The 25,804-nt window shown below is 46.2% G+C and overlaps 1 protein-coding gene across 1 annotated transcript in view; it reads left to right on the forward strand.

Moving 5' to 3' along the window:
- SFMBT2 (Scm like with four mbt domains 2) overlaps positions 1-25,804 on the forward strand; it is a 65,829-nt gene that overhangs the window by 26,921 nt on the left and 13,104 nt on the right. The window contains exons 6-13 of the mRNA XM_056846616.1: positions 7,365-7,466; positions 7,634-7,781; positions 11,400-11,482; positions 13,217-13,343; positions 16,937-17,050; positions 21,721-21,763; positions 23,139-23,209; positions 24,427-24,566. Of these exons, the coding sequence (XP_056702594.1) occupies positions 7,365-7,466; positions 7,634-7,781; positions 11,400-11,482; positions 13,217-13,343; positions 16,937-17,050; positions 21,721-21,763; positions 23,139-23,209; positions 24,427-24,566 (828 nt within the window). The remainder of the gene's footprint in view (positions 1-7,364; positions 7,467-7,633; positions 7,782-11,399; positions 11,483-13,216; positions 13,344-16,936; positions 17,051-21,720; positions 21,764-23,138; positions 23,210-24,426; positions 24,567-25,804) is intronic.

Genomic DNA, 25,804 nt, shown 5'->3' on the forward strand with positions numbered 1-25,804 from the left:
GGAATAAAGGAGGCTAAAGCGACCGTGCGTTTTTGCCCCTTGTGAGGCAGGTGGGGCTGAGGGTGTTCTGAGAGAACTGTGGCTAGCCCAAGGTCGCCCAGCAGGCTTCATGTGGAGGAGTGGGGAAACCAACCCGGTTCACCAGATTAGAGCCCACTGAAGTTTTCTAAAACTTCACGAATTTGCTACTATGTCCAAACTGACCAGTTTGCTTCAAAGAATTTCAATAGAGGAGTACAAATCAAAATGGGCAACCATTTTTCGACAGATACACCTGAAGTAACAGTGTTGCACAGAGAGGGTCTAAACTAATGTAAACTAACCCCAACGTAACGGTGGAAAATTTAACGTTGTTTCTGTTTAATAGATATATTGTTTAGGAAGTATAGAATTAAGTGTAGTTTCCATTTAAAGATGTTAGTAAAAACAATTTTTTGGTAAACTTTGACAAAGCATAGAATAGTATAGAAGTATTAACCAGTTAACATCTGCTGAATATTGGGGTGATGGTATGTAGAAGGCCTATGCCGGGCACAGACACAGAATGATATGCAAAAATTCCCTTATTGTCTTACCACCCCTTTCTTTTTTCCTGTATCCTTTATAAAAATAAATTTAAAAAATTATATATATAAAAAAAGTTTAGTGTTTACTGCTTCTAACCACTACACCATGCTGGCTATTTTTGGTAATTTTTTTCTGATTTTTCCTGGTTCCTCCAGATTTGCTGAATTATGAATCCAGCCCTATTTATGTGGATTTTTTAAATCAGCATGGTGAAGCCATCCTTGGGGATTAGTTACATGATACAGATACCCCCCCCCCAATACCTTGAACCAGGGCAATATCCCCCAGTAAGTTCCCTTGACTTCCCCTCCTGAAATTTTAGTCTTCTGGCAGCTGTGTTTGCCAGAGCAGTAAATTCGCACTTTGTCGTCTCGCTTGTGAATTCTGGTTTCTCTGCAGTGGGGATATATCAGTATGGAAAACACTGCAGGTTTAATAAAAAGAGAAGGGGATGAATTGCAAACAAACCCAGAATATCTAACGTGTGTCCTGTGATGTAGTACACCGTGGGGATTTATTGTTGCCTGATCTCAAAAACATGCTTGAGCGAATGGTAGCTTTATTATCACAGTCTCTAAAGCACTGAAGAGCCCGGTGGCACGGAGTGGTAAGCTGCAGTACTGCAGTCAAAAGCTCTGCTCATGACCTGAGCTCGATCACAACGGACGTTGGTTTCAAGAATCACTTTCTCCTACTTGGGCCTGCCTGTCAATTAAGGCCAGCTTCTTTGTGTCCCCCTCCCCTCAAAAGTAAGGTATAATTTTATGTCAACGAGGGATAACCCAAAATTTTGATTCCAAAGTTACCCTTGTCATCCATTTCGGCTGACTTCGTTTGCATTGCTTTTTACACAGCTGATGCAAAAATAACATCGAATAATGCATTCATGGGAAAAACTTGATGCAAGGAACGGAAACCCAGCATGCAAAGAACTGCTTCTGTTCAGTGAACTGCTCATGCAGTTGAGCCCACAGTATAGGGTTGCCATCCTCCAGGTTCTAGCTGGAGATCTCCTTCTATTACAACCAATCTCCAGCCAATACAGATCAGTTTGCCTGGAGAAAACGGCCGCTTTGGCCATTGGACTCTATGGCATTGAAATCCCTCCCCTCCCCAAACCCCGCCCTCCTCAGGCTCTGCCCCAAAAACCTCCCGCCGGTGGCAACCCTACCGCAGTACAATTGCGGCGCAGAATCCTTGAGAATATTAGCTCTTCATTTTGGAAAGGGAGGCATGCTCTCATGGTCAAGACGGGCACCCAAGCTGCTCAATTTAGAAACACTGGGGTTGAAGTAGGATTGCCCGGCCTTTACCTAGAACCCCTGGTGGTTTCTGGAGGTGGGGCAAGGGGAGGGGGAGTGTTACGTGATGCGGAGATATCACTTCTGGGTGAAGATGATGAAGAAAGAAGATGATGATGAAGATGATGAAGAAAGATAAAGAAGAATTGGTTTTTATATGCCGACTTTCTCTACCACTTAAGGAAGAATCAATCTCCTTCCCTTCCCCACCACAGACACCCTGGGATGTAAGTGGGGCCAAGAGAGCTTTAAGAGAGCTGTGACTAGCCCAAGGTCACCCAGCTGGCTTCATGTGTAGGAGTGGGGAATCAAACCCGGTTCTCCAGATTAAGAGTCCACCGCTCCAAACCACGCTCTTAACCACTACACCACACTGGCTCTCTCTATACTTAGGATAGGGTATGCCCTGACCTGGACGGCCCCAGCTACCCTGATCTTGTCAGACCTCGGAAGCTAAGCAGGGTCAGCTGTGGTTAGTATTTGGATGGGAGACCACCAAGGGTCGCTGGGCAGAGGCAGGCAATGGCAGACCACCTCTGCTCGCCTCTTGCCTTGAAAACCCTAATGGTTTGCCGTAAGTCAGCTGCGACTTGATAGCACTTTCCACCGCCAGGATTTTCGTCGCCCTGATTTCACAGTGCCTCTCTATTCCACCACGCTGCCATCAATAAGATGGAAAGTATGGTAGTAACTCTTTTTCCCTCCTTCGTTATAGTTATTTTAAGTTTGTTGCAAGAGGGAACATTAAATAGGATACCATCGCATAAAATCCTAGGTCACCTTTAAAGAAAGAAACCTGATACCCTGATTAGCAAGAGTAAGCATTTTCTTTTCTTTTCTCCTTTTAAAAAATCCTGGCCCATCTCCCACCAGTGTGCGCAAAGGCATTAGGGAGCAATTCATCACAACAGTGTGTCAATTTGAGTCTAATACCAATTAAAAGCTTTCCTTTCACTCCGGTGGAAATTTTCCCTTAGAAGTTATGTAAATTAATTGGCGTCTTGAAGGGAAGCATGTGTTGGAATCTCCCAAATTCCCTCTGAACACAGGCAGCCGTTACATGGAAAGATGGAAAGGGGTTGGGGGGTTGTTTGGGGTTTCTTTGTGCGGATGTTTGCTTCCCAGCTCCTTCATCGCTCCGCCGAAACCTAATAGAGAGCTCTGGAAGACCCGAGTTTCAGATCCCTTGTTCTGCTGCGAACAGTCACACACCCTTGGCTTAGCCTGCCTTGCAGGGATGAGGTGAGGATTTGGGGATGTCTGTTGCCTATCCTTCAGTTGGCCCAACTCTGGTTGCCAGCAAGGGTTTCATAAGTCCTTAGCACAGAGAGGATGGGAGCTCTTGGCCACCTTTTTCTACCTCTTCCTGGTCTCCTTTGTAACCAGTGGAGACAGTGGGGTGAGGGGCTGTGGCTTAGTGGTAGAGCATCTGCTTGGCATGCAGAAGGTCCCAGGTTCAATCCCCGGCATCTCCAGTTAAAGGGTCCAGGCAAGTAGGTGATGTGAAAGACACCTCTGCCTGAGATCCTGGAGAGCCGCTGCTGGTCTGAGTAGACAATACTGACTTTGATGGACCCAGGGTCTGATTCACTATAAGTCAGCTTCATGTGTTCATGAGATCAGCCAAAGGGTGACTTTAGAGTTGCCACCCTCCAGGTGGGGCCTGGAGATCTTCCAGAATTACAAACAATTACTCTCCAGACGACAGAGATCAGTTCCCCCTGGAGAAAATGGCTGCTTTAGAGGGTGGACTGTATGTCAATATAATCTACTAAGGTCCCTAAACCCCCAAATCTCCAGGAATTTCCCCACCCAGAATTGGCAACCCTAATTGATGTCCTGGCCGATTTTAAAACTCCCTTGCAAATTGAATTACCAATCTCCTGGTGATGCTTGGAGATCTGAAATTTCAATGTTGGAATTTCCCAGGTTAGGAACAGCTGGGACGGAAACTCTAAGCAATCCTAAGTATTGTTAAAAATACATCTATTTGCCGTTAGGAAGCATTTGTTTGATTTCTTTTAACATTTACTTTACGAATGTTTCTAATTGTCGAATATATTTATACTTTTGGTAACCTTCTTGTATGTAATAAGAAAGGATATTAAAAATGCATTAGTTCCACTGAAATAAATCTGTTTCTCTTTCCAAGAGAAACTGTTAAATGTGGCGTACAAAGGCAGTTACAAGCCAAGGGGGATAAAAACCTAATGCAGAGTTTGGAATCCATACAAATAACCTTTGATCGAGAATCAATTTAAAAAAAACGGTCAGTGCCGGCGGGATATTCATTGACAGCTTGTAGTTAAAGAAATCAGAAGATTGAGACTGGGAAGGGCAGCCATGAAGGAGCTAGAAAAGATTCTTTTTTTTTTTTTTATAATAATTTTATTGGTTTTTATAATACAAATTTTCCATGATAGTAAACAACAATAAAAGCAATATGAAATTCAAAATCAAAATTCTAACTCTATGTTGTTATAATTTCTTGAATTCATAACAAAAAAAAACAAATTAGAGGAAAATTTATGACTTCCCCATCACCTCTCTCCGCCTCTTAATAAAATATTCATCCCATCGTAATTGGTCTGATCTGTTATAAATTCATTTAACTTTCATAAAACATTTTCTATTAATCTATATGATTATAACTCTTAATATTAATTGTATCTTCTAGATCAGATTAATAAGTATTCTTCCATTTTCCCCAGTTTTAATTCATATTCACAGTATTTCATCCAATCCTCCCATTCCCCTAAGAATCGAACTTTGTCTTTTTCATTTAAAATAGCTGTAAGTTTTGCCATTTCCACCAATTCGAACATTTTCCCAATCCAGTCTTTTTTCTCGAGAATTTCTGCCCCCTTCCATTTTGCTGCATAAAGCAGTCTCGCAGCTGTTGTAGCATAAATCAAAAAAGTTCTTTGTATTAGCAAGTCGTCAGGTATCATACTTAATAGCATCATTTCTGGTGTTTTGGGTATATTTTTTTGTACTATTAGTCTCAGTTCATTGTATATCATATCCCAAAAGTCTTTAGCTTTATCACAAGTCCACCACATATGGTGAAAGGAACCAATTTCCTTATTGCATTTCCAACATTTGGGGGATGTCACTTTATATATCTTTGCCATCTTCTTAGGTGTTAAATGCCATCTATACATCATTTTATAAATGTTTTCTCGAATTGATTGCGCATTTATTCCTTTCAAGTCTAGGAGCTAGAAAAGATTCTTAAGGGTAAGGATGTGTTACTGGCCACCAAGATCAAGTTAATTCATGCCGTCGTATTCCCTATTACCATGTATGGGTGTGAAAGCTGGACAGTGAAGAAAGCTGATAGGAAGAAAGTAGATGCCTTTGAAATGTGATGTTGGGGGAGAGGGTTACGGATACCCTGGACTGCCCAAAAAACAAATCAGTGGGTTCTAGATCAAATCAAGCCTGAACTGACCCTAAAAGCTAAAATGACTAAACTGAGACTATCGTATTTTGGTCACATTATGAGAAGACAATCATGCCAGGGAAATTGGTTCTTGTAGGTTATCCGGGCTGTGTAACCGTGGTCTTGGTATTTTCTTTCCTGACGTTTCTCCTCTGAAGATACCTGCCACAGCTGCTGGCGAAACGTCAGGAAAGAAAATACCAAGACCACGGTTACACAGCCCGGATAACCTACAAGAACCAATGAACTCTGACCGTGAAAGCCTTCGACAATATGCCAGGGAAAGTTGAGGGCAGAAGGAAAAGAGGAAGACCCAACAAGAGAGATGGATTGACTCAATAAAGGAAGCCACAGCCCTCAGTTTGCAAGACCTGAACAAGGCTGTCAAAGATAGGACATTTTGGAGGACATTGATTCATAGGGTCGCCATGAGTCTGAAGCGACTTGACGGCCCTTAACACACACACACATATGGTGGGCACAGCCATAAAATGGCTGCTGCAGGAGATGGAGTCAGCTACAGAATGGTTGCCCCAGTTTGCCTTCAGTCGCACCGTGCAGGAAACTTGTGCTGTGGTGGCAGCTTCAGCCAAAGCAATGTTTTTTGCACAGCCCATCAAATACCCAGTGGCCAATCACACACCTTGCAGGGAAAACGCCCTGCCTGACCCCACCCACTTTCTCAAAACACTTGGCCAGCGCCAGAAAAGGTGCTGGTGGGTGTCATGGCGCCCACAGGCACCAGCACGGGTGATCTGAGCATATCCGAATATGAAGCTGACTCCAGATATATCCTGAGGGCCAGTTTATCCTACCTAACAGGGTGGTTGTGAAGATCATATGGGGGGGGGGACAAGAACACTGATTGACTTCCTTGGAAAAAGAATGGGATCGTTATTGATTTACTTTTTTTATAACCAGGCTTTCTTGCCAAGGCTCAAGGAGGATTACAAACTATATTTGAAAAATGCAATCATCCGGTATAAAGCATCCATAAACAATGCCATAGGACTGAGAGTACAGAGCTAGAACACAATGCAAACAAAAAAATTGGGGCATGATGTACTGTAAACAATGCAGAAAGTGGATGAGGAATATAATATAAAGTGCAGGCAGTGGTACTGAGTTATGGGAAATTTAACTCACAGCCCCCTCTGTTTTTGTTTTAGGTTCTTAGATTTTTCTGCAACTCCGGGGGGGGGGTCCCCCAAGTTTGCAGAACTATCTGCTTTCTGTTAGCATGGCCCTGATCTGCAGATTTAAGTATCCACAGATGGGCCCACACTTGACTGTTAGATATTAACAATAAGGAAGTAATGGAGCACACAGATACCCAATTATGAGTTTGCTCGTGCAAATAGCAAGTCATATGATTGTTTTCATGTGATGTTGGGGTTGGAGCTCATGGTGTAGGAGGAGATCCAGCTAGGAATTTTGGAAGGGAGGCCCTTGGTGACTTTCTGTAGCCCTGGTGTGAGGAACATCCATGGTGTCTTTTGGGAGCATAATCATCCATACCACATAGAAGCCAAGCAGGGTGTAGATTTTTGTAAGTGCTTTGGCTCTCATTGATTCAGTCAGCTCGGACCCTTATGCTGCTGCTTCTTTTTCTGAAAATAAAAACCCTTAATTTTTTTCACAACATCCTTCCATAGGGTTGCCAACCTCCAGGTACTAGCTGGAGATCTCCTGCTATTACAACTGATCTCCAGCCGATAGAGATCAGTTCCCCTGGAGAAAATGGCCACTTTGGCAATTGGACTCTGTGGCGTTGAAGTCTCTCCCCTCCTCAGGCTCTGCCCCAAAAACCTCCCACCAGTGGCGAAGAGGGACCTGGCAACCCTATCCTTCGAGGCTGGTTGACAACAATGCTCATCGCATCCCTCTGGTGACGATCCTGTTTAGCCAGGAAAGCAGAGTTGCCCCTGGTCGTTCCAATGTAGCGAGAACTCGCTAACATGCAGTGCATTAACACAACGTTGGCGTTTCACATAACTTTTTTGAAGGCCCTCTATGACATTTGGTATGGCTCTTAATCTTTTGTTTCATAGGATCATGCGGACTTGAGGAACCACTCGTTCGCCGCGGGGATGAAGATGGAGGTGGTGGATGTAGAAGAACCCTACAGGATTTGCCCTGCAACAGTAACTAAGGTGAGAAATCAGAAAGTTGACTTCTTTTTTTAAAAAATTCCGGTTGGTTTTTCTAGCAAAGGGTAACTGAACCGGGTGCGGGGGGAGAGCTTAGAAACCTGAAGTTGTGTATGTAACTGCAGGAACTTACTCAAGCAATTAATGGCATGCAATTTGGTTCCCTTCAGGTTTTTAATAATCATTTTGTTCAAGTAACCATTGATGACCTCCTCCCCGAAGCTAGCAAAACGGCAATCTTGTGCCACACCGATTCCTTGGGGATCCTGCCGGTACAGTGGTGTCTGAAAAATGGAGTTCATCTCACACCTCCCAAAGGTCTGTTTTTCTTCGCATTCTTCAAAGTGCTATGTTGTTGGATATGGTTCCCCATCCGGGCCTTTGATCCCAATTTTAGGGTTTGGAAACCAGGACTGTAGACAGAGAGTGTTTAGGAAGTGGCAGAAAGAGACATTGGTCGTTTATGCGTGGGGTACCTTCACTCACGTTCGCCCCCGGTCTGTCTCGGTTGTTCCTTGGAGTTATGCATGAGTTTTCCCTCCATTAGAGATGACCTCGCTGCCAGCCCTCACAAATCCTGGGACTTCCCGTCCCTCTGTTAACCCGATTCTTCCATCTCCTTCCATCTCAGCCCAGGTGAAATCCCCGTGGGTAAAGTGAAGCGCGGGACACAGAAGCTTGCTTTCTCTCACAGCCAGTTACAAAGCAGCCTGTCAAGAGGCAGGGATTCAAATGCTTCCTGCTTCCTCAGAGCACTTTCTGAGCAGAAGAAAGGCTTTTTAAAAACGAGGCTTGGATTCCCCCCCCTTCCTTTCAGATTGCTACTTTTTTTGTTTTTTGTTCTTAAAATGCTTTTTTATGCAGCAGTTGGGTTGGGGGTAAATTTTCTCTCACAGTAAATACTACAATGCAAGCCAATTACAAAGCAGCATTTGAAGGGCAGGGGCTTGGTTTAAGCTTGGAGACTGCTGGTGCATAGATTCCCAACAGGAAAGTGTGGGTCCAGCGACCAACACACCTCAAGTAAAACTCCAATGCATAAGCGACCAGTGTTACCTGTGGGGTGTGCGCTCATTTCTTTTGTGCTGCCCAGACAACCAAACGCACCAAAGCCTCTGAGTCATACCATCTTAAATGCTTGGTTGGGGATCCAAAGGGTTGGGGATCCAAAGAACTTCGGCAAACAGGTCTTATGAGTTTCATAAAAGGAACCCCCACTCCGTGCCTTGCAGAAAACTCAAATAACTTTGTGAAGCAAATATTGTTTGTAACATGGTGTGTCTGACTGCAGATCAAAAGGGGGAAATTTTGAAAATTTCACTAGCGTAGCCTTTGGGATCCCAGACTCTGAAAAGCAATTATTATCTGTCTGAAATGCAGACTGGTTTTCTTCCTATTGTGGTTTTGTGTCTGGCGTCTATTGTACTTACCAAGCAAAAGGAGAGGCCTGAGAGGTACAGATATCCTTATTGTCTACATGAATAATGAAATTTCAAACTCATAAAATAAAACCTTTGAATCAAGGAATTTTAATAAAAACAGAACAGCTGCTACAGGTTGCAAAGTGTTTGAGGCTTCCGAAAGCCGGATAGGAGCCAGTGTAAGCCAAGAAATCCCTGGTAACGAAAGGGTGTTATGAACACAGATTAGTGTTATATGAAATGTGATGGTCCTTTGGCCAATAAAAGCATTCCTCTCCCTTAATAGCATGCAAAATAGCACTATTGCTGTGCCGATGAAGAAAAAAGGTCGATAAAAGCTAGTACTGGTGTCAAGTTTTGAGGCTTCTGAAAGCCTGGTAAGAGCCAGTGAACTCCAAGAAATCCCTGGTTTAAATATCACTTGAGCCATAAATGTCTACAGTCGTTTATGCATGGGTACCTGGACTCACGTTCACCCCCTGTCTGACTCAGTTGTTCTTTGGAGTTATGCATGAGTTTTCCGTCCATTAGAGATGACCTCGCTGCCAGCCCTCACAAATCCTGGGACTTCCCGTTCCTCTGTTAACCTGATTCTTCCCTCACCCCTGAGCTCAGCCCGGCAGAAATCTCTGTGCAGAAGGCAAAGCACTGGACACAGAAGCTTGCTTTCTCTCACAGCCAATCACAAAGCAATGTGTAAAGAGGTGGGGATCCAAATGCTTCCTGCTTCCTGAGCAAAAGAAAGGCTTTTTAAAACGAGGCTTGGATTTCTCCCCCGCTTTCTTTCAGATTGCCCTGGTTTTTGTTCTTAAAATGCTTTTTTATGTGGCAGTTGGGTTTGGAGGGGGATTTTCTCTCACAGGGAGCCCTGCGAAGTAAGCCAATTACAAAGCAGCATTTAAAGGGGCGGGGACTTGATTTGAGCTTGGAGACTGCTGGTGCACAGATTCCCAACTGGAAAGGGTGGGGTCCAGCCCGCAATGAACCTCAGGTAAAACTCCCATGCATAAATGACCTAAGTGTATTAACTATAGATGCTCAGACCACACAGGCACTATGTGCCTTTCCTTACCTTACCTTAGTACTTCCTGAAGCCTCTCTTTCCCACTCATTGAAGCCTGTGCATTAAGAGCTCGAGGAGGAGAGGGAGTCTCCGGCACAGGAGGCTGTTATGTTACCTTATAAGAAGTCAGATGATCGCCAAGTCCTCTTGGGAGTGACTCTCCCGTACCTAAGGCAGAAGGGTCTCTTGTTCTGCCACTGTATAAACGGGACCATGTGTGCTTTTAGTGGTTCCCTGGAGGTAAATATACACTGCCTGCAATACATAGAGATGGATCCGGACTAAATTTTCCACTCTGCAGTACGGAAGCCAAGGTGGAGCAAGACGTACATGTGGACAGAGCCAGCATGGTTAAGAGCAGTGGACTCTGATCTGGAGAACTGGGTTTGATTCCCCACTCCTCCACATGAGCGGCGGAGGCTAATCTGGTGAACTGGATTTGTTTCCCCACTCCTACACACGAAGCCAGCTGGGTGACCTTGGGCAAGTCACAGCTCTGTTAGAGCTCTCTCAGCCCCACCTACCTCACAGGGTGTCTGTTGTGGGGAGGGGAAGGGAAGGTGATTGTAAGCCAGTTTGAGTCTCCCTTAAGTAGAAGAGAAAGTCGGCATATAAAAACCAACTCTTCTCCTCCTCCTCCTTCTCCTCCTTCTCCTTCTCCTCCTCCTCTCTCTTTCAATTTCAAGTGGGTTTGTATGGGAGACATCAGAATGAAGCATTGGGGAGAAGTGGAATGTGCAAGTCCCCCAGACTCTTGATTGCTGCTTGGTGCCTGTCAGCAAATGAATATCAATTAACAGCTGCTATATATAAACTGGGAGAGGGCACTGTGTATATTTATACAGTTGGATTTATAGACCTCTTTCCTTAAGAGTAACGGCGGTTGTGCTATTTTGCACGCTGTTAAGGGGAGAGAATTCTTCCGTTTGCTGAAGGGCCGTCACGCATAATGCAACTTGCCGCCGTGGTCATGCACTCTTTGGCTTCAACGGGTGCCAACAGCTAAAAACTTACCCAGTCCGCGTAACAAAAGCGCAACATTAGTGGTGATATATTTACTTTTCAGCTGGTCTTTGACCTTAATAAGTAAATCGTTCATTTGTACAAAGTGCATGGTTTGGGGTTGCCGATATAGGGGCTACAGTAAAAATACGGACGTGGAAAAAAACGCCCTGCCAATGTTTTGAGCTTGGCCGCCATCCAAAGAAGCGACACGCGCACAGGTGGTAGGCAGATGGATGCACACAGCTGCCATTTGCCACCAGAGAAAAGCCGATGTTCTGTTTAAGTGAGACGATGGCAGCGAGGAAGATTCTGGCACGGACAGCATGGTGTAGTGGTTTGGAGCAGTGGACTCATCTGGAGAACTGGGTTTGAGGGTTTGATTCCCCACTGCTCCACATGAGCAGCAGACTCTAATCTGGTTGTTTGTGTTTGTGGGTATTACCGCAGGTTATCCAAGCCATGACTTTGACTGGGCGGATTACCAGAAGCAATGTGGAGCGGAAGCGGCTCCAGAGTTCTGCTTTAAAAATGTAAGGTTCTTCCCCCCCCCTTTTTAATATCCAATTTGTATCGGCGTTACCCGCGGCCGTCTTACTTTTGCAACTTCCTTCAACTTTTGCTTCTCAGTGCTAGAAAACTGGCAGCCAGGATTGCTTTACCACTGAAAAGGACAACATGATGTTAAAGAAAAATTGTGTTCTGATCAGATTGCCGCAGCCGGCTCATTGGCAGTCTTTAAGCAGAGGCTGGACGAACCCTTGTCAGGGATGCTCTAGGTTGATCCTGCGTTGAGCAGGGGGTTGAAGTAGATGGCCCGTATGGCCCCTTCCAACTCTATGATTCTATAATCCTTCTGCATGGTAGAGAAACACATGTAGAGGAAAGAAAAAGAAACAGATGCTCAAGAAGAGCACATTCATGTATTCTGTAAATACCTGAAACTGCTTCAAGGTAATTTGGGGCATTAGTCTGCCAGTTCGCAGAACTCTGACACACCTTAAATGCGAATGACATTTTTTTCCAGCTTAAATTTTCATGGGTGTGTGCGTTAAGTTATGTCAAGTCACTTCTGACTCACGCCGACCCTATGAATGAATGTCCTCCAAAACATCCTATCCTTAACATCCTTGCTCAGGTCTTGCAAACTGAGGGCCATGGCTTCCTTTAGAGAGTCAATCCATCTCATGTTGGGTCTTCCTCTTTTCCTGCTGCTTTCAACTTTTCCTAGCATGATTGTCTTTTTCAGTGACTCTTCTCATAATGTGACCAAAGTACGACAGCTTCAGTTTAGTCATCTTAGCTTCTTGGGAAAATTCCGGCTTGATTTGATCTAGAACCCACTGATTTGTCTTTCTGCTAGTCCACAGTATCCATAAAACTCTCCTCTAACACCACATTTTAAAGGAATCTACTTTCTTCACGGACTGGAGCAGTGGTTCCCAAACTCTTCGCCCCCTCTTGGTTCCACAAACTCAACCCCAGCGCCCCCTACCCTATCCAACAACACAGTTGAAGGGGCCCACCTCTAGCTACCCCCTGCTGCCCCCTTGCCTCTTAGTGCCCCCCTAGGTAATCTCACCGCACCCCACGGGGTGGTACTGCCCACTTGGGAACCACTGGACTAGAGTCCACTTTCTCAGATGCGGTGAATGGATCCTCACTATGCAGTCATTATATGTAAGAGGTTTGGGGGCAGGGGAAATGGTAAGGTCAGTGGGTAAATGTAGGAGGGTTTTTTGGGGGGGAACAGTAAGGTCAATAGGACGTGAAATACAAGGAATACAGAATGAACATGTAATTATGTAAAATTCCAGTCCAATCAGGAAGAAACAGAGACGGTTCAGTGTATACTAAGGTAATTAACACCAGTAATGGCGTTGGAGTAACACAGGTTCAAGTAGTTGTAGTTACATAGACATCTTCTGCTGCAGCTCCACGGAGAGGAAATGGTGGTGGAAAGTGCCACTAGGTTGCAGCCAACTTAATATTGACCCCTTGCGGTTTTCAAGGCAAGAGACAAACAGGGGTTGGCCATTGCCTGTCTCGGCGTAGCGACCCTGGACTTCCTTGGTGGTCTCCCTTCCAAGTTCTAACCTGGGCGAAAATGGGACCAGTATGCTCGCCATGAGCAGCAAACCTTTCTTTAAAACAACTTTCGATTCTTGTTTAAAAAAAAACCCAAAACTAACGTCTGAGAAAGGATACAAAGCTAAGCCTGGAGGTAACATGGGTCTTCATTACCGTTACTTTGCCTCTTATTTTAGGTCTCCTTCAGTCGCGGCTTCACGAAAAACATGAAGTTAGAGGCTGTGAACCCCAGGAATCCAGCCGAAATTTGTGTGGCTTCTGTCACCTCAGTGAAGGGGAGGCTAATGTGGCTTCACTTGGAAGGTAAGCTACAGTCATGACTGTATCACATGGAACTTATCATTTATGATTTGATATTTGGGGGTTTTAATTTCGTGAGGGAGTATTTCTTCACACGACGCATGGTTAAATTGTGGAACTCCCTGCCCCAAGATATGGTGATGGCTGCCAACTTGGAAGGCTTTAAGAGGGGACTGGACCTATTCATGGAGGAGAGGGCTATCCATGGCTACTAGTCAAAATGGATGCTAGTCATGATGCACACCTATTCTCTCCAGGATCAGAGGAACATGACTAATGTATCAGGTGCTGTGGAACACAGGCAGGATGGTGCTGCTGCAGTCGTCTTGTTTGTGGGCTTCCTAGAGGCACCTGGGTGGCTACTGTGTGAACAAACTGATGGACTTGCTGGACCCTGGTCTGATCCAGCAGGGCCTTTCTTATGAAATGATATGTTGAAGATTTCAGGCTTGCGTGTGCAAATACCTGAATCTTACCACATGCGTATTTCAACAACCCTTATGGTCCGCAAAGCCCAAACGAGTTTTTAAAAGATTGTTCCCCATGTTCAAACATCAGAACAGGCTCCAGAACAACATTTGAATAAAGCTTTTTGGCTTGGTTGGAGAGTAGAGGTGTCTGTGTGTCATGTCGGTGTGTCCGTTATTCCGAGGCTCCATGCTAGAGCTAGTAAATAAAGTATGAATCCCAAAGCATGTTGGACACAAAAATGGTTACATGCGACCAAACTGTTGGTATCATGGAAATTGCCTAGCGCTAGCTAGTCATGACCCACTAGCCATTTATTATAACATGCTCAGCATTTGAGCTGGCAGTGTGGTGTGTAGTGGTTAGTGCGTCAAACTAGGATCTGGGTTCACATATCCAGTTTGCCGTGAAGCTTCCTGGGTGATCTTTACCTCTCTGACTGTCCTATCTCACAGGGCCATTGTGAGTTTAAACTTAGGGATTCTGGGGGTGCAGGGACATGGAGGAGTGCCGTTGAGCGATGGGATTATGTCACTTTCAAGGGAAACCCAGAAGTGATGTCAAGCCACTCTAGGAAATGCCGGAACTCTATGGAAACCATAGGGTTTCTGGTGACTCCTAGAGTGGCATAACATCACTTCTAGGTTTTCCCAGGATGTGATAGAGCACTGTCACACCAACAGCAGTTTTTATTTTCTCTCTCACTGGAGCAGCGGCAGAAAACAGGAGTGGGGGGTGGGAGATCTCCCACCGGCAGTGGGTGAATAGTAGGTCTCCCCTCGACAGTCTTATCCAGAAGACGATTCTGGCTACTCTAGGTGCTCCTTACTCTGCATCGTGAATGTGATTGGCTTTTTCCTTGGCCTGACCAATACAATAATTAGCCAACGTGGTGTAGTGGTTAAGAACGGTGGTTTGGAGCTGTGGACTCTAATCGGGGGGACCGGGTTTCTATTCCGCACTCCTCCCCATGAGCGACGGAGGCTAATCTGGTGAACTGGATTTGTTTCCCCACTCCTCCACACGAAGTCGGCTGGGTGACCTTGGGCCAGTCACAGCTCTCTTCGAGCTCTCTCAGCCCCACCTGCCTCACAGGGTGTCTGTTGTGGGGAGGAGAAGGGAAGGTGATTGTAAGCCGGTTTGAGTCTCCCTTAACAGCCCATTCCTGAGGTGCGCCGGCGGGCATGGCCAAAGCCCTTAGGAGGCCAACGAAGGCCTCCACCAGTGCAGAGGCCCACAACGCCGGTGTCCGGAAGGCGCACGCCGGCGTGAGTGCCCCCAGCGCCGGCGTGCAGGCCCGGACGCTGGTCCCCGGCCACCGCCACAGCAGCGCTGGGCCCGGACACCGCCGCAGCCTCCTGCCAGCCTCTGGCCGCAGGCACAGGCCGCAGCAGCAAGCCGGGAGAGGTTCCTGGGGCGTTAACCCTGGCCGGTGCCAACATTAGTCGGCCTCCTGAGCCATTTCGGCTCAGGAACGCCCCCTTTTTTTGTTGTTGAGATACGCCCGCTTTTTGCTGGCATATCTCCCATGCAACCCCATGAGGGTTGCACTTTTTTTTGTGCCTGGTAGGTTGTTTCCTAAGGTTGCTTCCTAAGCCCGGCTCAGGCATTACTCTCAGGAATGCGCTGTAAGTGGTAGAGAAAGTCGGCATATAAAAACTAACTCTTCTTCTTCTTATAGTTGAAACAAATGGACGGGAATGAAGATTTCCTCTTCAATGTTCAGCTTTTGCACGTGGCAGTCTGATCATTTTTCTTTTGTTTCGCTTTGAAACCTTGCCAGATTATTATTTTTTGCATTGGTGCCAAATTAAATGAGGAAGGCGCATAATTACTTCTATTGTCCTGTCTTGTTTTGCTCTGTGGGCTGTCGGGGAACGGAGCTGTACGTTATCTTCTGTCATAGAAGGAGAGACTTACACACACACACACACACCAATCGTCACAACAGCGCCAACGGAGAGTAATAATTCAGTATAGAAAAACTAATGATACTTCAGTTCACTTCCAGCTCGTCTCTGCTAATAATCTCTTGGAAACGAGGAGTTGATGAGGCGCTTATGGGCCTCTCCAACGCTTAGCTGAGTAGATGTTTGTCATTAAGCCTACTTAGTTGAATGTGAGATTATCTTAAAGAGCGAGAGCATGTGTTGTGAGATTTGCCTGCGCCGTTTAGAATATGTCGGGGAATTTTTGTCCTGCCTCTTCTCCCCGCCCCGCCGCCAGCTATCTGGAGCGTAGCGTGGACGTCTCGCGATAGCGCTCCAGTCTCCATGTCGCCATCTTGCCGACTCCAGCTGACGCAGGCTGCGTTCTGTTGTTTTAAAAAAAATCGGTGTTAACAGGGGAGCTGGGATTTTGACGATATCCTCGGGTCAGTCAGGTCATAGATCACCATTTCCCCACTTGTTGTCATGCCTGTACTTACGTATTTTAACGCTCCAGGTGACTGTAGAAGCTTTTCTCCAGGTTAACTGATCTCTGTCGGCTGGAGATCAGTTGTAATAGCAGATCTCCAGCTATTACCTGGAGAGCCAGCGTGGTGTAGTGGTTAAGAGCGGTGATCTCTAATCGGGGGGACCGGGCTCGATTCCCCACTCCTCCACATGAGCGGCGGAGGCTAATCTGGTCAACTGGATTTGTTTCCCCACTCCTACGCATAAGGCCAGCTGGGTTAGTCACAGGTCTCTTAGAACTCTCTCAGCCCCACCTACCTCACAGGGTGTCTGTTGTGGGGAAGGGAAGGGAAGGAAGGTGATTGTAAGCCAGTTTGAGTCTCCCTTAAGTGGTAGAGAAAGTCGGCATATAAAAACGAACTCTTCTTCTTCTTAATTTTACAGTCTAATATCAGATTTTAGGGCTTTCATTTCTAAAGGGAATAACTTGTCCTTTTTTATGTGTACAACAAAGCTGGGTTAATTCAACATTGATTTAAAAAAATCACTGTTGTGTGTCTGTGTGTATGTGTTTCATACCTAAACACACATACATACAAGGGAACAAGAAGCAGAGGTGTACTTGCAGAGATTTTATTTCCATGTATCATTTTTTTTTTTAATTAATGCTTCTGCGTCTGCCAGAACTGCCATTCTAGTTTTAAAAATTGCCTTGTAAATTTGTTTTTATAGGGTTGCGGGAGCCCGCTTCAGAATACATAGTCGATGTAGACTCAATGGACATATTCCCGGTTGGCTGGTGCGAAGCGAACGCTTACAAGCTGTCAGCGCCACGTAAAGCAGTTTGTAAGTAACAAAAGAGCGGGCTTACATTTTTAATAGTGACTACGGTGTTCTAGCATATTAATCTTCACCTAATGGGAAGCCATGAAATTTTGTGAGGCTCCTAAAAGCCTCCTCTGGAGTGGTAAGATTCAGGACCTAGGTACCATTGGGCACATACAAGTAGGGGGGCTAGAAAACTTCTCATCCTTTATTGTTTTTTTTTTAATAATTCATTTTTGAACTATTTAGAACCCCAAGGATTTGCCCTATTATTTGGTCATAATAATGTAAACAGGTACCTATATTCTCTGGAACTAAGAGTTTCTGGAGAGATTGATTGAATGAATCTGAGCTAAGTGATGTTTTCATAATCCGTTCCCCTCTTTCATTCCAACTTCTCATGTTTGCAGCACCCAGATCCCCCAAATCGCCACCCCAAAGAGTATCAGGCTGTCCTCGACCAAAGCCAGAGCCTTTTCAGCTCTGGCCTCGGCCTGGCAGAACTCTCAGACCAAGGCCTTGCGGGATCTGATCCCCATTTTGGAACGATTAATGGGATGCTATACCTGTAATGATTAAGGGCTCCATTAGCATTCTAAGAATGTTGAATTGTTTTACCTGGAATATGTATGCTTTAAATTGTACACTATGTTGTGAGCCTCCCCAAGCCCGGCATTGCTGGGGAGGGACGGGATATAAATCGCATAGACTCATAGAGTTGGAAGGGACCACCAGGGTCATCTAGTCCAACCCCCTACACAATCCAGGAAATTCACAACCACCTCCCCCTTTCCAAATCCCCCTTTCCTTTTCATTTTTCCCTTCCACAAACTGTGCCCATAAGCCCTGATCTCTTTCTCATGTCAAATTTGCCAATGTTATTTGGTGCATTGGTAGGATTGCCAACCTCCAAGTGGTGGCTGGAGATCTCCTGCTATTACAACTGATCTCCAGCCAACAGAGATCAGTTCACCTGGAGAAAATTGCCGCTTTGACCTTTGGACTCTATGGCATTGCAGTCCCTCTCCTCCCCAAACCCCGCCCTCAGGCTTTGCCCAAAAAACCTCCCGCCAGTGGCAAAGAGGGACCTGGCAACCCTATGCATTGGTATATGTAAAGAATATATATTCCATGTAATATATTGCATATAAATGGTGAGAACCTCCTGTCAGTGACTTCCCACCCCCAAAATTGCTCAGGTTATTCAGTTTAAAGGTTTTATATACCCATCTTGCTCCTCACCAACTCAGGACCCTTTCACTGGACCGTGTCAACATTATTTTTAAAAAGTGGAGACCCACGAGTACCCAAGGGGAAGTGGAAATCCCATTCTGTCTTGCCGCTAGCCCCACTTCCTACTGGTTCCATTTCCACTGGCTCAGTTTTCTCCCCTACCTTCATAGCCTCCTGTCCATGCCACTGGTGCCTGGTACCACTTTCTCGATGTTGGGCACCATTTTGCATTGCCAAACTGTTGCCAGAATGCTATTCCTTCCCACCCACCCCCAATGTCTGCATATGTGCAAATACCACTCTTAGAGTGCATTCCTGAGGGTGGGAAAGTCGTTTGGAGGCAGCATGACCCTGCGCCAGCGAAAGTACCCACTTATCATGGTATAAGGGGCGTTTACGCTGGCACGGGGGGCATTCCCGACGGCGCCTTGGTGCTGCGGAGTTGCGCGGGGCTCCTATGCCGGTGCAGCTTCTCCAGGAACTAAATCCCAGAAGAGAATGCTGGTGGGGGGGGGGGATGCCCCTCTCTGCCGGGAATGCCCCTCACTGCCGCGGTGGGGCTACAACACCTTTTTTTGGTGTTGCAGCCCTGATGTTTTCAATGGGGGCATTTCCCACATTTTCGCCTTTTTATTTTTAAAAAAGGCTTTTTTATTGTGCGCGGCAGCCGGGAAGCCTCTGAGGAGGCTGTGTGGCTGCACCGCTCCTGGCTGCCGTGGATCCACCACCACCCCTCAGGAATGGGCTGTTAATATTTTGTGCTTCCCCTGTGTGTGTGTATATAAGAAATTGGATTTTTCTGCTAATCTGAGTATCTGGGTTAGCTGAACCCTACATTGTAGCCATGGCTGACCCCATTGTGCAGATTTTTTGATCCTCACGGGGGTCTTCCCTTTTCTGTTAGATATAAAAATCATCTGGAGAACCATTTTTCAGGGACGAAAAACGGGCACGCAGAGAGAAGGAACAGGCTGATCTCTTTGTGTTCCCGAGCTCTTTAATTTTTATGGTTCAGCTGACGAAGGTTGTTCTTCTGCTGCCTGCTGAATGTAAAACATCCCCAAAAAAATAGCACTGGGGGCGGGGAGGAGGGAGAATCACCTGTCTGTTTGCATTAACATCTGCAAGTCAGATGTGAAAGCACGCCGCTCCTTTTTACAAGAGCCAAATGTGCTTGATTTTAAAATCAGGGAGCCATGCCTAATTTCGGAGGGTGCAGCTAAAGTCTCCCTGCAAAGCTTCAGACAGTGGGGAAAGATGCTGGGGGGGGGGGGGGGGCAATCCGGCTTGCAAAATTTAATCAATAGTCGATAGCCCATAAAGTGTATTGTTTGCAGCCGAAGGCCGTTACAATCTGTCCTACGAAACCAAATCGCAAATGATAACATTAAAACAGTCAGACAAAAAAAAAATGCAAGTCGAATAAAAACATGGCCCTCGTTAAATATCGTTTTAGCCCAGATTTTCTTGGCTGCTGAGGCAAAGAGTGACACTCTGTAGGAAACAAAGGGGTAGATCTGAGAGGAGAAAGAGAAGCTTCTCTGAATCTGAAAAGAGATTTAAGTCATTTCAAAGCGCTGTAAGAAATTTAGTTCTGGGCTCTTTATAAAGAGGCAGAAGAAAATGTAATGCAGAAGGTCCTTTGGAACTGCAGCTGCACGAGACCAAGTCCTATGAGAAAAGGTTGAAGGATCTGGGAATGTTCAGCCTGAAGAGGAGAAGACTGAGAGGGGATATGATAGCCATCTTCAAGTATTTGAAGGGCTGTCATAGAGAGGAGGGTGCCGAGTTGTTTTCTGTTGCCCCAGAAGGTCGGACCAGAACCAACGGGTTGAAATTAAATCAAAAGAGTTTCCGTCTAGACATTAGGAAGAACTTTCTAACAGTTAGAGCGGTTCCTCAGTGGAACAGGCTTCCTCAGAAGGTGGTAAAGTCTCCTTCCTGGGAGGTTTTTAAGCAGAGGCTAGATGGCCATCCACGAGCAATTCTATGACCTTAGGCAGATCATGAGAGGGAGGGCACCTTGGCCATCTTCTGGGCATGAAGTATGGGGGTGTGGGGGGGAGGTGGTTCGGAGTTTCCTGCACTGTTGGACTAGATGACCCTGGTGGAACCTTCCAACTCTATGGTTCTACAGTTTTCTGATCCAGCATGGCTCTTCAGATGTTCTTATGAAGGCCTCGGCATCTATGGCCTGTTGTTGGGCCTCCAGGGGAACTGGTTGGCCACTGTGTGGGACAGGATGCTGGACTCGATGGACCACTGGTCTGATCTGTGTTCAGCAGCAGTGCACCTCAGACTACCAGAATCTGTGAGCAAACAGGGACAGCCATCCATCCACACCCTTCTTGTAAACTTACCAGAGGTTTTTTGCTGGCTGTGGTTGGCCAGCAAATGCCAAGCTGAATGCATGTTCAGTCCGATGCAATAAGGCACTTACGGAGTTCTTATGAAAAGGGAGAAGTTTTAATATAGTTTGCAGTTCCTATCCTGACAGGAGTCCAGTAGTACCTCAAAGACTAACAAAATTTCTGGCAGGGTAAGAGCTTTCGCGAGTCACAGCTCACTTCTTCAGATACAGCTAGAATGTGAGTCCATCTATCCTTAAGTAGAGAAGAGTGAATTCAAACAGCCGATGGCAATAGGATGTAAATGGCAAATCCAGATAAATGACATTAGCAGGCGTGATTGGATTGGGAGAACATTTTAGCCTTCCGGGACATTCAGTTGCTGATTTAAGAGTAGCTGATTTAAGAGTACAAAGGGATTTCAAAGGAAGATTAGAAAGAGAGACTGCTGAATTACAACTAATAATAAAGCTCAAGACAATGCATTCTCCTGGACTGGACAGAGACCTGGGATTCCTGTCTCATTACCAATGCTGATTTCTCCATGCCTACTACCCCTCTGCATATCACACCTAATCCAATCACGCCTACTATTGTCATTTGCCTGCTATTGACATTTACATGCTATTGCCATTGGGTGTCTGAATTTGCTCTTCTCTACTTAAGGATAAATGGACTCACTTTAGGGTTGCCAGCCTCCAGGTGGTGGCTGGAGATCTCCCACTATTACAACTGATCTCCAGGCGACAGAGGTCAGTTCCCCTGGAGAAATTGGCCGCTTTGACTCTATGGCATTGAAATCCCTCCCCTCTCCAAATCCTGCCCTCCTCTGGCTCCACCCCCCAAATCTCCAGGTATTTCCCAACCCAGAGCTGGCAACCCTAACTCACATTCTAGCTGTATCTAAAGAAGTGAGCTGCGGCTCAGGAAAGCTCATCCCCTGCCAGAAATGATGTTAGTCTTTAAGGTGCTACAGGACTCTTGCTCTTTTCTACTGCTACAGACAGACGAACACGGCTACCCATTGTGATCTATGCCGACAGGGAGACCCAAATGTATAAGACCTTTACAAACCTATATTACAAAACTCCATTCCTCTCATTTTTGCAGTACAAAGGACGAGAAAGATCGCAGTGGTGCAACCAGAAAAGCAGTAAGTAGGCACTTAAAATGTAAATAACAAAGCCGCATTAATATGTAAATAAATAAGATTTGCTCTCTAGGATGGAGTACAGCAGCTAAAATGAATAACTTGGTGTTCAGCAGCTTGCAATTTAGTATGTGCGCGGATACCTCCTTAAAATTATGTGCGCGCGTGGCTAGAATGCACATTGTCTGACTCAATGGCTTCATGTTTACCTCTGTAGATTTAAGGGACTGTCTCAAAATGTTTGATTCTCTTGTGTCAGGAATGGCAAAATTTGAATCCTTTCCCACTGTCCCTCAGCAGAGGCCCACATCGATTACAAGGATCCTCTGGGAACGATCCCAAAGGACGGGTTAACTGCAGCTGAAATGCCGATTTGCAAAAAGCTGCCAGCGTAGTAGATATTTAAATCTAAAACTCCTAGCTGGAAAGGATTTAGCTAACAGCAAAACCATCTAAACTAACTGAGATTGTCTGACTAAGTGAAGTAAAAGTAAAGAAGCCAGCTTTAAAAAATAAACCAAAAAAAAAAAACCTGGAAATCTTTTTCATGATTTCTGGTCCCTAGAGTTAAATCTGAGTATTGGCTGGTATAATTGTGTACTATTTTTTGAAGGCTTGGAAGGCTTTAAGAGGGGAGCGGACATGTTCATGGAGGAGAGGGCTATCCATGGCTACTAGTCAAACTGGATACTAGTCATGATGCATACCTATTCTCTCCAGGTTCAGAGGAGCATGCACATTATATCAGATGCCGTGGAACACAGGCAGGACAATGCTGCTGTCTTGTTTGTGGGCTTCCTAGAGGCACCTGGTTGGCCCCTTATGAACAGACTACTGGACTTGATGGGCCTTGGTCTGATCCAGCAGGGCTTTTCTTAGTTCTTATGTAGGATGGGGCTATCCATGGCTACTAGTCAAAATGGATACTAGTCATGATGCATACCTATTCTCTCCAGGACCAGAGGAGCATGCCTGTTATATTAGGTGCTGTGGAACACAGGCAGGATGGTGCTGCTGCAGTCGTCTTGTTTGTGGGCTTCCTAGATGCACCTGGTTGGCCACCGTGTCGACAGACTGCTGGACTTGATGGGCCTTGGTCTGATTCAGCAGGGCTTTTCTTATGTTCTTAACACAGGCAAGATAATGCTGCGGCGGTCGTCTTGCTTGGGGGCTTCCTAGAGGCACCTGGTTGGCCACTGTGTGAACAGACTACTGGACTTGATGGGCCTTGGTCTGATCCAGCGTGGCTTTTCTCATGTTCTTATGTTTCCAATGTAGGCAAAAATTTAGAGGCAGTAAACACATAGGAAGTTGTGTCTTCTTTCAAGTGTGTCTGAGCTTTCCCCTAAATGGCATACGTCATTCTGTTGTCATCTAGGCTGCTGACTGGAGTGCCCACGGAAAATATACTTCACAGCCCTTGCGTGATTCCTCAGCCGGACAGAATGGGTGAGTTTCATGGAGGGTTTTGTTTTGTTTGGGGAGTGCTTGGAAGCTCCTATAGCATTTAAAATTTTGCTGCTTTAATTAAAATGCCCTTTTTGGAGGGGGGGAATGATTTCTGTCATAGAATGCTAAACATGCCATTTGCGGAACCACCCAGACCAGCGTTTCTCAACCTTTTTACCCTTGCAGAACCCTTGACATAATATTCATGTCTCAGGGAACCCCTACATAGGATTTACATATGATTAGCCTATTCATCACTATTTCTCGCTGAACCCCTAGTGATTTCTCACAGAACCCTGGGGTTTGGGGGAACCTTGGTCGAGAAACCAGCTTAGCGACCTTGGTCATCACAGGAGAGCAGCCACGTGTGGTGACGGCTGTCATCTTGGAAGGCTTTAAGAGGGGAGTGGACATGTTCATGGAGGAGAGGGCTATCCATGGCTACGAATCAAAATGGATACTTGTCATGATGCTTGCCTATTCTCTCCAGGATCAGAGGAGCATGCCCATTATATTAGGTGCTGTGGAGCACAGGCAGGACAATGCTGCTGCAGTCGTCTTGTTTGTGGGCTTCCTAGAGGCACCTGGTGGGCCACTGTGTGAACAGACTGCTGGGCTTGATGGGCCTGGGTCTGATCCAGCATGGATTTTCTTATGTTCTTATGAGCATGCCTATTATATTAGGTGCTGCGGAACTCTCTTGGGGCTCAGAATAGATAGAATCATAGAGTTGGAAGGGAACACCAGGGTCATCTAGTCCACATCACCTACCTGCCTAGTCCCTTTAACTGGAGATGCCGGGGATTGAACCTGGGACCTTCTGCATGCCAAGCAGATGCTCTCCCACTGAGCCACGGCCCCTCCCCATAGACACAACTGCATCCGGTTTTTACCTTTTGTTTCAAAATGCTAGGAAGATTTCCTTTTGAAGACAGAAAGAGAGAAACGCTCAATTATGAACTGTATAAAATGTACCTTGGCCTGGATGGCCCAAGCTAGCCTGACCTTGTCAGGTCTTGGAAGTTAAGCAAGGTCGGCCCTGGTTGGTACTTGGATGGGAGACCAGCAAGGAAGTCCAGGATCGCTACGTGGAGGCAGGTGATGGCAAAACCACCTCTGAACGTCTTTTGCTTCAAAAACCCCACAAGGGGGTCACGCTTTCCAGCACCGCCATGAAACACGGGCCAGCGCAATCAGTCTTGTCCTCTCCCCTGCAGGTCCGATCAACGGGCGATACGGTTGCCCTGCCCTGTTCATCAATCACCGCTGCTTCTCGGGCCCCCATTTGAACAAAGGAAGATTGGCAGAGCTGCCACAGTCTGTGGGGCCCGGCAAGTGTGTGCTCGTTCTTAAAGAGGTGAGGATTGCTGAATGTGGAGGCTTACCAGCATGCGGCGGGCTTTCATGGAATCATGGTGTTTAAAGGGACCTCCAGGGTCATCTAGCACAACCCCGTGCACAATGCAGGAAATTCACAACAACCTCCCCCCCAACACACACACACAGTGACCCCTGCTTAATACCCAGAAGATGGCAAAAAATAACCTCCAGGATCCCTGGCCAATCTGGCCTGGACGAAAATTGCCTCCTGACCCCTAAGTGCCGATCATAGAATCATAGAATCAAAGAGTTAGAAGGGACCACCAGAGTCATCTAGTCAAACCCCCTGCACAATGCAGGGAATTCCCAACTACCTCCCCCCCACACACACCCAGTGACCCCTACCCCATGCCCAGAAGGTGGCCAAGATGTTCTCCCGCTCATCATCTGCTTAAGGTCATAGAATCGGCATTGCTGACAGGTGGCCATCTAACCTCTTCTTAAAACCTCCAGGGAAGGGAAGGCATTTCCCTGGGAATGTAAGAAAGGGCCATGACAGCCAAACATTGATGCAACCCTTCCTACCCTCGCTCTCGTGATCTGCCTAAGTTCACAAACTCAGCCTTGCTGTCCAATGGCCATCTAGTCTCTGCTTAAAAAACTCCAGAGAAAGAGAGCCCACCACCTCCCGAGGATGTGTGTTCCAGTGTGGTGTAGTGGTTAAGAGCGTCGGTTTGGAGCAGTGGACTCTGAACTGGAGAACTGGGTTTGATTCCCCACTTCTCCACATGAGTGGTGGAGGCTAATCTGGTGAACTAGATTTGTTTCCCCACTCCTATACATGAAGCCAGCTGGGTGACCTTGGGCCAGTCACACTCTCTCAGCCCCACCTACCTCACAGGACGTCTGTTGTGGGGAGGGGAAGGGAAGGTGATTGTAAGCCAGTTTGATCCTTCCTTAAGTGGTAGAGAAAGTCTTGATCAGGGCAACAGTTGAAGGTGGCAACAGAAGTGCTTTTGTGAAACAAAATACCTACATGCCTCCAAATGGCTGAGCATTTACAGGGAAACCCGCCCCCAGCTTTCTGTGGTCATTTACGCATGGTCACTGTAGCCTCCTTTATTCCCTATTTCAGCCAGGATCAAAGTAACCCGGGTTGGGTGACACTGTATGCATTGGCTGGAATGATCACGGATGAAACTGTGTGCTAATGGAGGCATGAATACAGAAAAGCAGTCTCCCAAGTTCAAATCAAGTCCCAAGGTTTTGTGCTAA

The sequence above is a fragment of the Euleptes europaea genome, chromosome 3 (assembly GCF_029931775.1).
Source record: "Euleptes europaea isolate rEulEur1 chromosome 3, rEulEur1.hap1, whole genome shotgun sequence".
NCBI classification, from domain to species: Eukaryota; Metazoa; Chordata; class Lepidosauria; order Squamata; family Sphaerodactylidae; genus Euleptes; species Euleptes europaea.